The sequence below is a fragment of the Hevea brasiliensis genome, chromosome 1 (assembly GCF_030052815.1).
Source record: "Hevea brasiliensis isolate MT/VB/25A 57/8 chromosome 1, ASM3005281v1, whole genome shotgun sequence".
In the NCBI taxonomy this organism is placed as follows: domain Eukaryota; kingdom Viridiplantae; phylum Streptophyta; class Magnoliopsida; order Malpighiales; family Euphorbiaceae; genus Hevea; species Hevea brasiliensis.
Window position 1 is genome coordinate 7,037,476 of NC_079493.1, and position 15,882 is coordinate 7,053,357.

A 15,882-nucleotide genomic window follows, 5' to 3' on the forward strand; every position below is an offset into this window, starting at 1 on the left:
GCTACATTAGTGGAGATAGGAGTAGGGAATTTGCCTATGGGATTGGAAAATTATCCATTCATTCATTTAATTCCATCATTCTATATAGAGACACTTTGGTTATTGATGGTCCTAGAATTCCTTTTGAGCATGACTCTCTCTTTTGATTGGTTGGTTTGGGGATTTTGAATGATAATTGACTTGATGGCTAAGCGGTGAAAGCTTGGATAAGCATTAAATTCTTTGCATTTTGAAGGATGGGTATATGGATTGCTGGTATGGCTGAAGGTGTGTTAAGTTACTTTAATAGGTAATTTTCATAGCACTTTGGATAAGGCACCCCTAAAAAAATTTTGCATCACATTTTAAAGTTTGCTTGAGGACAAGCAAAAGTTTGAGTTTGGGGGTATTTGATGCATACATTTTGCATAATCATTTAGGTTTAATTTCATAGCCATTTTATTTGATTATTAGTCACTTGTAGCTAATTTCATTAGTTATTTAGTTAGTTTTTCATTATTGTCAATTTTATATTAATTTGTAATTTTTACTTTGTTTTGTAGGAAAAATGGTATTTTTGATGGTCTAAAAAGAAATTTTGCCATTGAGGAGTGATCTCTACAGCCAAAGATGCCAAAAACAAGTTTCAAAGTTGAAATATGCATTGGCCAAATTGCGCATAACTTGCCGCATAAGCCATGCAGATCTGCATAAGGAGAAAATTCACTGTTCCAATACCTGTCGAATTGTGCATAAGGAGAGTGCATGGCTTATGCAGATTCATGCCCCCTTATGCAATCTCATGGAATTGTGCATAACTCATGCACCTGGTCATGCAGTTTCGCATAAGTGAGCCAGAAACCAGCTAAAAACTGCATAAGGGACTGCATGACTTATGCAGTCCACTTATGCAGTCCCACTAAGATTTCATTAATGAGCTGGCAAAAGATTCCCTTAGAAAATCCCTCCTAAAAGACACCATTTTAGGGCTCCATGTCAGAAAATACTATAAATAGTCTTATTTCCCATTTTAGGGAGAAGAAGAAAAGGAAGAAAAGGGAGAGGAGAGGCAGCAGCTGAAGAGTCACAATCACCTCCCACACCATTTCCAACCAGATTTGGAGATTTCTTTCTTTTCTTACATTTTTCCTACATTTCTAGTGTTGAGCTTTTTGTTTCTTAGCTTAGATTAAAGCTTTATTTCTATATAAACTCAGAATATCTTGTAAATATTATGGGTAGTGAGTAGTTTTAATTAGATTCTGGAGTAAGGGTTGTAATATTTGAGATATTTTGTGGATTTTGATTGGGTAATCCATATTTTGTGGTCTTAATGAGTTTTATTCATTTCTTGTGTGCTTAATGACATGCTTAGTGTAGGATCCCATTAAGTGATGTTCTTAATCCATGGTTGAGACACCGAAAGGAGAAGGCCTTGTGATAGATAATCAAGGAATTTGACTTAATTAACTTAGATCTAGAAATAGACTAAGGATTAAGAGGATTCACAGATTAATTAAAGAATCTAATGGGTCTTAATTAACTCTAACTCCACGAAAGTAGGATTAGATTGATTAAGGCACTCTTTGTGTCACTCGAAAGGGTATTCAAAGGATTTAAGAATTAATCTCCTTAAAACCCGTAAGTTCCACAAGATTAGATAACCAATTTGAAATCCCAAAATAGCTCGAATATGAAATCCCGAACTCCGGAATCGCCTTTTTATCATTGTTAATTTCTAATCAAATTTAATTGCTTGCCATTTTAAATTTTGCCATATTTCAACTTGCTTATTTCAAATTGATGCAATTTTAGTTTAATTAATACATTGTTGGATAGATTATTAATTTTGCACATATAGATTTCATACTCCAATACCCATCAATTTATTGCTTTGATTTCAAAAATAGTTCAATTTAGTCAACTTTTTATATCAAAAATTCAATCATTAACACAACTCCTCATGAGAACGATATCTTTTCTATATTACTTGTATGACCCGTGCACTTGCGGTTGGGCACATCATATATATATATATATATATATATATATATATATATATATATATATATATATATATATATATATATAATTAAACTTTTGTTATTATCATACATATTAACAAAGAAAATCTGTATTTTTTTTAAATAGAAGAATTAAGAAAATGGAGATTTAAACTTGAGACTAGAGGGTCGATTTGGGTAAATTCGTATATATATTATCATATACTAATTGAAAAAATAAATATTAATTTAATATATATATATATATCATGTGACTTTACTATGTTAATCCAAAATCTAAATAAAAAATTCTAAGTTATTTTTAAATTATAATTAATATTTAAATATATAAAATTACTGATTTTAATTATTCAAATTAATTAAATTGATAAGTTTAGCGATTTTTTTGTACATTGAGATTACTGGGAGTATCACATTGTAAGAATTACTCCTCCATTGCCCTTTCCACCAGTTTTATATATCGGCAAAATATGACGTACGAGAAACACATGCAGACAATGGAGAGTACAAAAACATGGGCCACACATGAATGGAACCACCATGAAAACCATATTTATTTTTTAAAAGAAAAAAATATAGAAAAAGGAAGATAGAAAGAAGACTGAGGCAAAGACATGCACTATATAATTTTCTCCAATGATTGAAAGCAAAAACAAGAGCCTTACCCTTGTCTTCTTGTCCAATCATTTGTGAGGGAATAACCCTTATTTCGATACCCATTTAATTTTGGTTTTATATATGTATCAACCTCTCCAATAAAACTCCATCTTAATTTGTTTCTCTATAAATTATATATGGGTTTAATGAGAAAAATAAAAGAAGAGAAGAGGAAGCGACTGTTATAAAGTCTAAACTGATGAAACCTCTCAATTTAATTATTGTAAAAATTGAAGAGAATAATTTTGATATAATGGTATAGTTATTCTATTTATGATCTAGAGATTATGAGTTTGAATCATGAAAGCAGTTTTACTATAAAGTATAGATGTATACATCAACTCTAACCATAGTTCACATCTTTATTTGTGAAAATTTTAACTACATTAGCTAAAGGCAACTTCTTAATTCATAATTGTTTTGTATAAAATAAATTAGTTACAAGAAAAAAATTCAATTAAATTGTTACACAATCATACTTAATTTCATCTTTTTGCAACTGAAAATCCCTTGTTTAGCAATGAATATAATAATTTATACCTTCACTAGAATTTGACTGAATTTTTATCAAATAAGTTGGATATGAAAAAAAAATATTTAAATGTAAATTTATCATAAATTCAAGATATAAATATATAAATTTTATCTAATTTATACATAAATCTGATCATACATATTGTTTTTTAAGTATATGATGCATCGGGTCTTAAGAATAATTTCCAAATGTTATATAGCAGCTAGGTTGTATCTCTGCATTTTGTGATGATATATTGATGTTGTAATCCGCAAGTGAACGGGTCACAGTAGTATAGTTTTAAAAAAAATGATATCGATCCCACAGGGAATTGTGCTTAAATTGGAAATAAAAGTATAAGCTAATTAGAATGGTAAAATTTAAAGATGTAAAATGAAATTTAAAATTTAAGATTGGTATTTGAGGAATTAAAGCTAAATCAAACAATTAACTAAAATTAATTAAACTAGATTACCAAAATTTAAATTGAAATTTCTATTTATGAAATTGAGAGAAATTAAATCTAAATTCAATAAAAATTAAAGTGATTCTAGAGATTGGATTTTCCATATTGTTTGCATGTGGTTTATCCCTAATTTAGCCAAACACATGAGAATTGCAATTTTGAGGGAAATCAATTCTTAAATCTTTGAAACCTTTTTCAAGCATTTCAAAGTTGGTATTCATTAAATCAAACCCTGTTTTCACGGTATTTCAAACCTAACAAAAACCCAATTAAAGCTCTAATTGATTTTGGAAAGTCCCCTTAATTCTCTTAGCTTATCTCTAACACCAAGAAAACTAAGTTTATTGCAAGATTATCTATCCTAAATATTCACTTTTCAGTCCATCTATTAAGGATTAAAGCTTAACTTAATGAGGGCCCATTCATCAAGCAAGGCAACAAGCTCACAAGCAATAAATCAAAATGTAACAAACCTCATTTAAATGACTAAATCTATTCAAAACCACAATACAAAGCAATATTTACAAACCCATCTCTAGAATCTCAAATAACTACTCACAAACCATAGTTTCAAGACAAACCCAAATGTATAAATGAAGAAATAATGGAAATCTAAGTTAAGAAATAGAAAAACCCAGAAAAATGCAGAAGAATCTGCTGCTGGAGAGTGCAGAACGCCTCTGCTGCTGCTGCAAAAATGCTTCACGTGCTCCTCTCTTTCTCTCCTTCTTTCTTCCCAAAAATGCCTCCCTTCCTCCTTATGGAAAGAAAATGATAAAGTGGACTTTATATGGGTTAGGGGTCTGCCCTAGAATGGGTAAAAAGGTGGAAGATTCCAGAGAATGTGAGATATAAAATCAGAGTAACGAAAATGCCACGTCAGCCATTTCCAGTAAAAACGACATAAGCTGAGTCGGTTGTATCGCGGGTTGTGTCGTAGGTTGTATAACCTTCGGCCTGAATATCTGACGATCGACACAACCTGCGATATAAGCTAAATCGGTTGTGTCGCAGGTTATGAAGCTCTCGGCCATTTTTTACTCAACTTCAAAAATTTTTGCAATTCAACTCTAATCTCCTCTAAATGGATACTCTAATCAAAATACACCAAATTTCTCTAAATTTAACCTACAAAATAAATAAATTCCAAAAATTAGACTAAGAAGTGTGAAAATTATAAAATTGACTAAATATATGCTAATATATAATAATAATAATAGCTATGAACAAGGATAAATTATGTGCAAAATTTACACCTAAATGATGATATAAAATGCATGCATCATATATGTCGGTGCCTTTTGTTTCCTTTCTTTCAATTTTTTTTTTTTTAATTTTTTTTCATATATCTTTCTCCTTCATCAATCCTTTTGTGCCTTTTTATGTAGGGTGAAATATGAAGTAAACAGCTTTTGTTAAACGTGAATTACAAGCTAGCTAGCAGCTTTAATTGGGTATCCAGAAACTTTATGGTCAACGCTATATTTGCTCTTTCTAGTCCTCCCTTTTCCTAAGTGTTTGCTGCTGCACTTTTGTATTCTATCGTTTTCATCCCCCTCGCCTGCCATATATATATATATATATATAAATGTGTGTGTGCAAACAAGTTTTTGAAGTTTTAATCTTGCATTATAAACTAAAATAAACTAATTAATTACGAAGATTATTAACGAAATAACAGAATTTTCATAGATAATTGAGATTACCAATAACTTACCTATGGAGATTGGGTTGACAGGTTTATGTTTAAATCGCAGGTAATTTAATGTTTTTTCGGTGATAGTTTGGGGCCTAACTCTTAATTATTTATATATATATAAATAATCTAATGAGAAGGATAGAATTGACATCAACACATCAAGAACCTACAATCTACCAAAAGGAGCATTTTCATGCTCATTGTCTTCATTGACTGGGAAACTGATTAAGGTATTAAAAAACCAGTTGGTGATGGTAATGCAAGTTTGTACATTACACTGGAGTTTCTTTTATTAATTAGTTAATGACTTTGTGCTGTTGCTTAATTAATTAATTAGTGCCTAGTAGCTCTAAGCAATATATAGTAGAGTGTGTTAGGGAAAAAAAAAGCAATTAATACAATGATTGAGGGCCTATTTGGCATTACAGTTGAAATTATTGATGAGAAAATTAATTTTTTAAATATATTAATCAGAGAACATTAAAAAATAATTTAAAATTAAATTTGATAAGTTTTAATCATAAAAATATTAAAATAATAAAATAATTTTTTTTCAAACTGTTTTTCTTAATAACATCTAAAGTAGTACTTTTATTTGAAAAAATAGTTTTAATCCTCTAACCTCAATGCCAAATAGGCACTAAATGTCTTTTTGTCATGTAATATTATTGAAAATTTGATGGTCTCTTTAAAAAAATAAATAAATAATAATAATAATAATAGTAGAAGGGATAGATAATGAGACTTGTTTAATTAACCCTTTTTCATTAATTTACTAAAAAATAAGGTATAAATGATGGACTGACGAATTTATCGCTAAATTTGTTGCAAAAACATGGGTTAGTGACGGATCTATCATTAGTTCATCACAAATTTGTTAATTAGCTACAAGGTTTCAGTGACGACCATAATCCGTCATTAATTTATAAATAATTCAAACATTAATTTTCAGCGATGGATTTTGGTTCATCGCTGAAACTTTTCATCACTAATTCATATTTTTGTGATAAACTTTTAATCCGTCACTAAATAAAATATATAATACATAATCCCTATGACTAGTTAATTACATCAGGCTGAGGCTAGATAATGATCATCTTTTTTCATACAGAGAAAGATTAGCAACAACAGTAATCACACAATTATTATGTTAATCAACTATTAACAATAATGGTAATCACTAATCAAGAGGGGAGTACAAAAGGTTATTATCTGCCTGATAGACATTTTTGTACTAGCTAGTTAAAGTTGACAAAATAAAGTTTATTTAAGTAAAATCATATAAATCACATTAAAGTCACAATAATTTTAATTAGTCTATTTCAAAGTGTTGTTGATTTGAACATTTGTTTGTTTGTTTGTTTTAAATCAAGAAAATATGTTGTTTGTTATGTTTCCTTTAACCTGACTCAGTTGCTTTTGAACAATTAGGATTCCATAACTATATTTATTAATTTCTGAGAATAAATGTTTTATTCTTTACCAAAACTCTTTTATCAGTGACTACAATGTTGATTATCACCTTGTGATTGTTTTTTTCCCATTTAATTATGGTTTTATGTTTGCTGTCCTAAGGTTTGTCATCAACTCAAAATATAAGATAAATAATAAAATTTATCTATTAAATATATAAATTTTATAATTGATGGGCCGTAAGTAAATGGTATTTGAGTGATCTTTAGAGCTGTGAAATCTCAAATTTGAATATTGGTCAAAACTATTTGTACTATAAAATATAAATTTTATATATTTATATTTTAAATTTATGATGAACAGGATGTAGACAATAATTTCCTAAATTTCTATATGCTATAGTCATTATAATACCGTCTAATGATATACGTATAATTGAGATATTTATTGTCCTTTATGTGCATGATTAACATTGTGGTTTAAGAAACTGATTTTTAACAAAAAGTAATTTGAAAAAAATTATTTTGTTATTTTAGTGTTCTAATAATTAAAATTGATTGAAATCATTTTTAATATTTTCTAACTAATATATTTTGAAAAAAATATTTTTTAAAAATAATTTTAATTAATAATAATATCAAACAGACCCTATATCATTATTCTCTCTCTTCTCATGTACGGGTGCTATTTCTCTAATCAGACTCTCTTAATTTTGCTACTAATCACATTAAAGTTTGGGAATAGAAATTATTAATAGGGGATTGTAATATTACAACCTTCTAAATTAAGAGATGATCGGAGAATTTTATATATATATATATATATATATATATATATATATATATATATATATATATATATATATATATATATATATATATATATTTCTAAACATATGTGTAAGAAAATATACAAATAACTAATCTCTTCATTGATAAAAATTAAATCCCTACATTTATTAATTGCAAAATTAATTGTCCCTTGGGGAACATTACGATGCTAGTAGCCAGGAGTTGCATAGGAAAACCATGCGCTCACCCATCACCATGGTTGATGGCTTAATATATATATATATATATATATATATATATATATATATATATATATATATATATGCATGCAAAATTAACTAATGCATGTGGGGGCCAAGAATTGCATATAATAATAAAATAGCATATGCCAATGACCTTAAAAATATATGATACTATAAGGTTTTTTTTTTTTTATATTATATAGCTATTGGCTCTTGATCATTTCTTAACTCAAATGAAATTGAGTTATGCAAATACGCTGCCTCTAGAGTCAAAGGAGGCCTCCCCCAACATTACACACGGACAGAACTATCTATGCCCCAAAAGAAACATATACACACTTGTTCCCTCTCCCCAAGAGAAGCAATGATCACGGAGATCCTATAGACATGCAAAGCAACAACCATAGCAACTACAACAACAGCAGCAACAATCATCCCCAAAATAGCCACACATCGACCAGCTGGTCATCGGATTCCGGTGAGCCTTGTGGATCTACAGGTAACAAATGGGCATCAAAGCTTCTTAGGGAGTGTGCAAGAGCCATCTCCGACAAGGACTCATGCAAAATCCACCAACTTCTATGGATGTTAAATGAGCTTGCCTCCCCTTATGGAGATTGTGATCAGAAATTGGCATCTTATTTCTTGCAAGCTTTATTTTGTAAGGCGACGGAGTCCGGCCACCGATGCTTCAAAACCCTAACTACAGTAGCTGAAAAGAGTCACTCCTTTGATTCTGCTAGGAAGTTGATACTAAAATTCCAAGAGGTAAGCCCCTGGACAACTTTTGGTCATGTTGCTTCTAATGGTGCAATCTTGGAAGCCTTAGAAGGTGAAACCAAACTTCACATAATTGATATTAGCAATACCCTTTGCACCCAATGGCCTACTTTGCTTGAAGCGTTAGCCACAAGAAACGATGAGACCCCACGTTTAAAGCTCACTGTTGTAGTTACTGCTGGCATCGTGAGATCAGTCATAAAGGAAATAGGCCAAAGAATGGAGAAGTTTGCTAGGTTAATGGGAGTTCCCTTCGAGATCAACGTAATAAGTGGGCTAAACAATTTATCAGAGCTCAATCAGGAAGGATTAGGTGTTCAAGAAGATGAAGCTATAGCGATCAATTGCATCGGAGCATTGAGAACAGTTGAAATAGAGGAAAGAAGTTCTTTGATCCGAATGTTTCAATCACTTAACCCTCGGGTTGTGACAGTGGTTGAAGAAGAAGCTGATTTTACTAGCTCAAGATATGAGTTTGTCAAGTGCTTTGAAGAGTGCCTTAGGTATTACACTCTATACTTTGAGATGCTAGAAGAAAGCTTTGCCCCAACTAGTAATGAGAGATTGATGTTGGAAAGGGAGTGCTCAAGAAGCATAGTTAGGGTTTTGGCTTGTGATCACGAAGAAAATGATGGAGGAGGAGGAGGGGGAGAGTGTGAGAGAAGGGAGAGAGGAAACCAGTGGTGCGAGAGACTCAGGGACGTGCTTACGCCGGTCGGATTCAGTGATGATGTTGTGGATGATGTCAAGGCATTGCTTAAGAGATACAGACCTGGGTGGTCATTTATGCAACCCCCACAAGGAGATCAAGAAGGTTCAGGACTTTACTTGACATGGAAAGAGGAACCTGTAGTATGGGCATCAGCGTGGAAACCCTAATCATCATCTCTACACACTACTACTACTCAAGCAGATCATGGGAATTTATTCAGAAGCTGGATATGAGAGTTGATTGCCCATCATGAACAATTAGATTTGATGATGGAGTTTATTACTTTTTTCTTATCCCAAATCTTCTTCTTCTTCACATAGTCATAGTTATTATCATGCATATTTTTAATTTTATCTTTATGTCCAAGTACTTTTCTGCTCTTCTTCTTTATGCTTGGGAGTTTGTGTTGCTTTTTTAACTGCTTTTAGATCATCTTATTTGTTTGAAGGTGTTTGCACTTGTGCTTCTTTTTTCTGTTCCATAACATCATCCCATTTCCTCGTTTGGATTGCTTGCTCAGTATCTTTCTCCTCAACTCTTAGTAATGGGGGAATTTGTAACAAAATCTTCATAGTGTTCATTTTTACATATATATCATGTATGCTTCTAAATTTTAGTTTATACATATATTTATATATGTTATTACCCAAGAATTTATAAACCCTTCTCTTTAATTTCATTCCCTTTATGTACTTGCAATTAATTAGTACAAATTTGCATACCCACAAACAGGCAACATAAGCACAATTAATTATATGTAATATCTCATGCAGGAGTTTGGTGCCCAATTTATTATATATTGCTCTATTATTTTTTTTTTATTTTTTATTTTTTACATATAATATTGCATGCCTACCAACCAAGCTGATGGCATATTTGGCTCCAGGACTCCTCCAATAGAAGAAAAAGAAAATTAGCAGAAGTATTAGTTATAACTTTATTATCAAAAAATCATTTGCGAATTTTTTGATGATTATGGGACCCTGCAAGATCACTTAATTAAATATGATTAATTTATGTAGATTACAAGTGGAAAGAATATATCTCATTCATTATTATTTCTAATTAGTAAAGATATGCATGGATTCCAATCTTGAACTAATTGATGATTAACTTTTAATTAATTTACATATAAGTATGTTTCATTATACATCTTGTATCTTAAATCTATGATAGACCGAATGTAAGCAAGTATATAAAATGCCTTGAGTTGCCAACTAAGATGTAGGAGATTACCTATTGAATACCGCAAATTTAAGATGCTACAGCCACCAACAACACAAGATTTTCCTTTTCTCATTTTATACTAGTTTTCTTGATCTTATCAAAAATTTGTGATTAAAACTCAAATTTATATAATAGTGAATGATAATTTGAATATATAGTGATCAAGATAATTAATTAATGAGGGAAATGAAGCTACAATTTCTAAGAGATTTTTTATTTCAAAATGGCCTATAATAGATAAGGTGTGAAACATTCTCTTCATAATCTAAACTAGGGTTCTTTCAGTTTCATCCACTGGGATATGTACTCTTGTTTGAATTATTATCATATCATTTTCATGTTGCACTGCCACCACTCTACTCAGTGACAATGACTTAACATAGTGTCAGATTTTTCTTATGCAAATCCAATATATTATAGACTCAAGCAACAAAATACAAGATGTATGATAGGAGTCATCTATTAAATACATGGATCTCATGTATTTATATTTTAAATTTATGATAGACCAAAAAATTTCCCCAGTGAGTCTCTCTTCTCCCTCTTTATCAATTTAATTGCAGTTAATTTGATATTCATTGTCAAACTACACAATTGAATGTATATTTGTTAGGTTTTGGCATACGTACATATAGTTATTGGGTATGAAACTCTTGATATACATCATTAGCTTTAATACTCTTAGAACTGACATGAACTGAAATAAGCTTAACATTAATTTTCGAGCTGAAGAAATACTGAACTGGACATGGCAATTTCTTACATAATCCATTAATCTGATTTGAATACTCATAATTCGTATTAACGAGCAATTATTACCTAGACCCAGTCCACTATGAATTTAAAATATAAATATATAAGATTCATATGTTTAATTACGTGGATCTCACTGTACATTTTGTATCATGAATCCATCATATACTAGGTTTAAATAAGAAAAATCTCAGACTATATATAATTAACATAAATTTATATTTAACTCAAAATAATTTGAACCTAAATAATATATGCAAAATTGGGAGTCAAAGTTCAGCCCAACAATCCAGACTATATGATACACCCCAATAATATATGCAGAGAAATTAGTAAATGAAAGTCTTAATGAAACATTGATTTCTCTTGTGTGCACAACTAACATATATAAAGATTAAAATAATTATAATTTCCATAGCTTATATGGTGATGTATAAGCATTGCAGCATTGGAAAGGGGAGCAATAAGGGATGAAATATGGAGAAAAAAAATTGACTTAAAGAGGAGGAAGAAAAGAGAGGGACCAGGAAGAGACCTTGGTGGCAAACAGATGAGTACCAACTAGATCCCACGTTTGCCTCTTATGTCTAGTGATTTGAATAGCATATTTGCCTTCAATTACCACACATATGTACTGACTTTAAGCCAACATTATATAGTGGAAAACAACTTTTCTAGGTTTAGATAAGACTCTTGTACTACTCCTCACATACATTTCTGTGTGTGTGATACACTTATTACTAACTTGAGAGGTTCAGAAATTTTTATATTTTTATTGATTTGCTTCCACATGACATGCCCACATGAATATAGGCATGGAAACATTTCTATTGGTAATTAATTAAACTCCCATCTCCTTTTTTTCTTTTCTATTTTCTTTCCACTACTTTCAATTATTTTTTTTCATCAAAGCTTTTGAAAAGTTCTGACTGAATCACCTTCTTTTTCTTTTATTATTTAGTTCATTTTTTTTTCTGATCGAATTTGAAGTCTAATTAGATCGTATTGATTTTTTTTTATTACATATATAGGGAAAGGGGAAAGTTAAATTAGAATCTTCCTATCTAATATATGTACAATTATCATTGAGCTATACGTTGTTAGGATTGCAACGAGTTGGGTATTTACAAGTATCTGATCTAACCAAATTCTAATAGGACATGTTTAGATAATATATAATTGGGTTTATGAAATATTTAGGTTTAAAAAATAATATTCATGTTGGGTCAGATTTTTACATTTTAGATATATGTACTCGAATCCATTTACATAAATAATTTATTATATAAAATATATGTTTTTTTTATAATAATAATAATAATGATAATTTTAAATAATAAATAAAATTTAAATATTTTATAAAATTATTAAAATATAAATTATTAATAAAAAGTATTTTTATATAAAATATCAATCAAAATATATAAAAATAAATAAATCCACATATTTTTCAAATAATAAGAATTGAGTCGGAGACGAATTAAGATAACCTTTCCTTTCTCTATGCACCGTTGCTATGCTATAATTGAATTGTTTTTGTGTTTCTTATTTGTCCAAGTCTAGAAATATGAAAGCCTAATAAAACCATGGAGCTAGAAATTAAGCACCATCTTCTTTTTCATGTGTGGACATATACATACATACAATGGACTATGGATAAAATTAAAGCACTGCACCTACCATTTTATTTTAAGGAGAGAAGAAAAATCTAATTGTATCTTTCTAATTCTAAGCACTCGTGTGTCACCTAATCCACTTTGATTTAACTTCACAGAATGAATTCCCATCATCAAAACCAGCCCCCCCAATGCTTTCTTTCAAAGAGGGATTTTGCTTTCTGAATCAAACAAATATTTTTATTCTTTTTCTTTCTAGATCTCTCTCTTGCTAGCTAGAGATTAAATGAATTGGAGGCTTTTTTTTTTTAATTAATAAATAATAAAATGAACAGTAGCTTGATTTGCCTTTTACTTTTCATGATGAATGATGGGTAAATGATGTTGTGACTATTGGCCCCTAAGGAATGTTTGATTTCACACCTTCCAATGTGCAATATATATATATTAATTTTACTTTTTCAGTTGGAAAATTTTTAATCAGCTATCAAAATTTTAATTTTAATTTTAATTTTTTTTATATTTATCATCAAAATTATTTTCGGGTTAACTTTAATGATACATTAAGCCAAGCACTCAAATATAGAGAAAAAAACAAATTATTGGAAATGAAATTTCAAATTAACAACTCTAATGGATATGCTTAAAAAAATTAAAAAAAAAAAAAACTCTTATGGATTTAAGGAGGGAAATACTATTTCCTATACATTGTCTAGTATTAGTTGTATGGATTTCAAAATATTCCTTTCATTCACTTTTAATTTATTGTTTTGAGAAGATTAATGAATATTAATTAATTTTTTTAATTTTATTTTTATTTCTATTAAATATATTAATTATTACTATAATTTTTTACAGTCCATTTTATCATATTACTCTTAATTAACTGAGATAAAAGGTAATTTAATTAAATTAAAAAGTATTTTATTATAATTTATGTGATTTAATTATTTCATATATTACCGTGCAAAAATCTTAAAATAAAGCAAAGGAAATATTTTTTTAATTGAAACGCTCACTTTTAAAATTCTAATGGATATATTTTTAACATTCAATGACTTTTAGAATAATCATATTTTTAGAATTAAATTAATACATTAATTATCACATAGGTCATTTTTATAGGGTTTCTTTAAAATAAATCATTTTTAATAAAAGAATTGAATTAAATGCTTATAAAATTATATTTATTTTTATTTTTTAAAATTATAAATTTTAAATTAAAAAATAAATTTTTTATTCTAAACATGATAATTACTAAAAAAAATCAATTAAATTAAATTCTCCTAAAATTCTATATTAAAAAAAAAAAGGATAGAGACTAAAAGCAAAGATAATATTACAAGTAAAGACATAATTTTTTAAGCAGAAGACGTCAGGCAAAGGAAATTTTTATTTTAATTAGTTCTATTTACCTATATATATTCGTCAAATAAATATGATACATTAAATTGCGAATATTTTTTATAAAATTAATGCTGATTAAAATTTAAATTTAAAATTTTATAATTCTAAGAATGAATTCAATGACTAATTAAAATTTATTGATAAATAATTAAAGTATGAATTATTTTGGCAATAACTTAATGCTTAATTTCATCTCTATATTTATTGGAATATTCAGTTTAGCCCATTTTTTAATTTTTTTTCTCTAAATTAATTTAAAATTTTCGATTTAAATTCAATTTATCCCAAAAATTAAGAAATTTAACTCCTTAATATTTGGATTCAATCAAGAAATTTAGTCTAAAAATTAAAAAAAAAATTAATTTTTGATCTAAATCAAAAAATTTAGCTCATAAATTGAACTTATTGATTAATTTAGACAAAAGTTTTTTAAAAAAAAAAGCCTAAATCAAACATCTCTAATAAGTATAAGAGTGAAATTAAACATTCAGTAATTTTATAGTAATCTCCTGCAGATTATTGCAGTATTTTTCTAATTTTAATTTTACTTTTAATTAATTGCGTTCCACATTAAAAAAAAAACCCAAAATGACATATAATTCGTAAATTAATCCTAATTTGACTCGAAATCTTTTGTGTATAATGATTCAATTATTAACCTAAATCAACCTACAACTTGAAATGAATTGACTTAAATTCAAAAAAAAAAAAAAAAAAAGCCTCAAATGACCTCTAATTCAAAATAATCCAAATCCAAAATGATCAAAATCTGAACTCATCTAACCCTACTCATTTGCCACCTTACTCAACAACAATTCTTTCAAACAATTCCTTCGTCACTTAATGAACTCATAAAATTGGTTATTATGTTAGACCATGGAATCCTTATATATGGCAATTGCTTTTTCAGTTTACATAGTCTTGTTTGTCCCTATCATTGCACATTGAGATATTGTTACTAATCTGTTTTGGAGTCATTACAGGAATAGTTACAAGAGGATGTATTATAAATAATAAAATAATTTAAAACAATTAAATCCCTCAAATTTTACATTTTAGTAATTATTTATTTTAAATATAAAATATTAAAATAATTATAATTAAATCATTAATTTTATAATATAAATAAATGTATAGTTAAAATATTTAATTATTTAAATATAAATACTAAAAGATAATTAAAAAATAATTTATTTTTAAATTTTAATATGTTAGTCTATGATTTATAAAAAAAATAATTTTATTTATAATAATCTTTTTATGAACAAATAAACAATTATAGAAATATTTAACATGATTTTTCTAGAAAATATTGCACAAGAAAATTATTTTTTATATTATTTAATATAATTTTTTATTATATACCTAATCATGAGTAAATAATTTAAAATTAAATTTATTATAATTTAATACATTTTATGACAAATATGTTTTAGTTTAATTTATTTTTATTTTTATTATTATAAATAAATAAATTATAATTGAGCTCTTCATTATATATGTAAAAATACTATTAATAAATAATTATTATAACGATTTTTTGTATATAATAAAATATATACTAAATAATTATAAAAAAAATTCATAAAAAATAACTATTCA

General features: G+C 28.0%; 1 protein-coding gene across 1 annotated transcript; it reads left to right on the forward strand.

Annotated features, from left to right (window-relative positions):
- The first annotated feature begins 7,982 nt into the window (after nucleotides 1–7,982).
- On the forward strand, nucleotides 7,983–9,869 carry LOC131178602 (protein SHORT-ROOT-like). The gene has a single exon (XM_058143700.1). It carries the CDS (start codon nucleotides 8,173–8,175, stop codon nucleotides 9,442–9,444), a length of 1,272 nt encoding a protein of 423 aa, XP_057999683.1. The 5' UTR covers nucleotides 7,983–8,172; the 3' UTR covers nucleotides 9,445–9,869.
- The last annotated feature ends 6,013 nt before the right edge of the window (nucleotides 9,870–15,882 follow it).

Excerpts from the sequence above, each read along its gene's own strand:
- LOC131178602 (XM_058143700.1), top strand. The coding sequence starts at position 8,173 with ATGCAAAGCAACAACCATAGCAACTACAACAACAGCAGCAACAATCAT.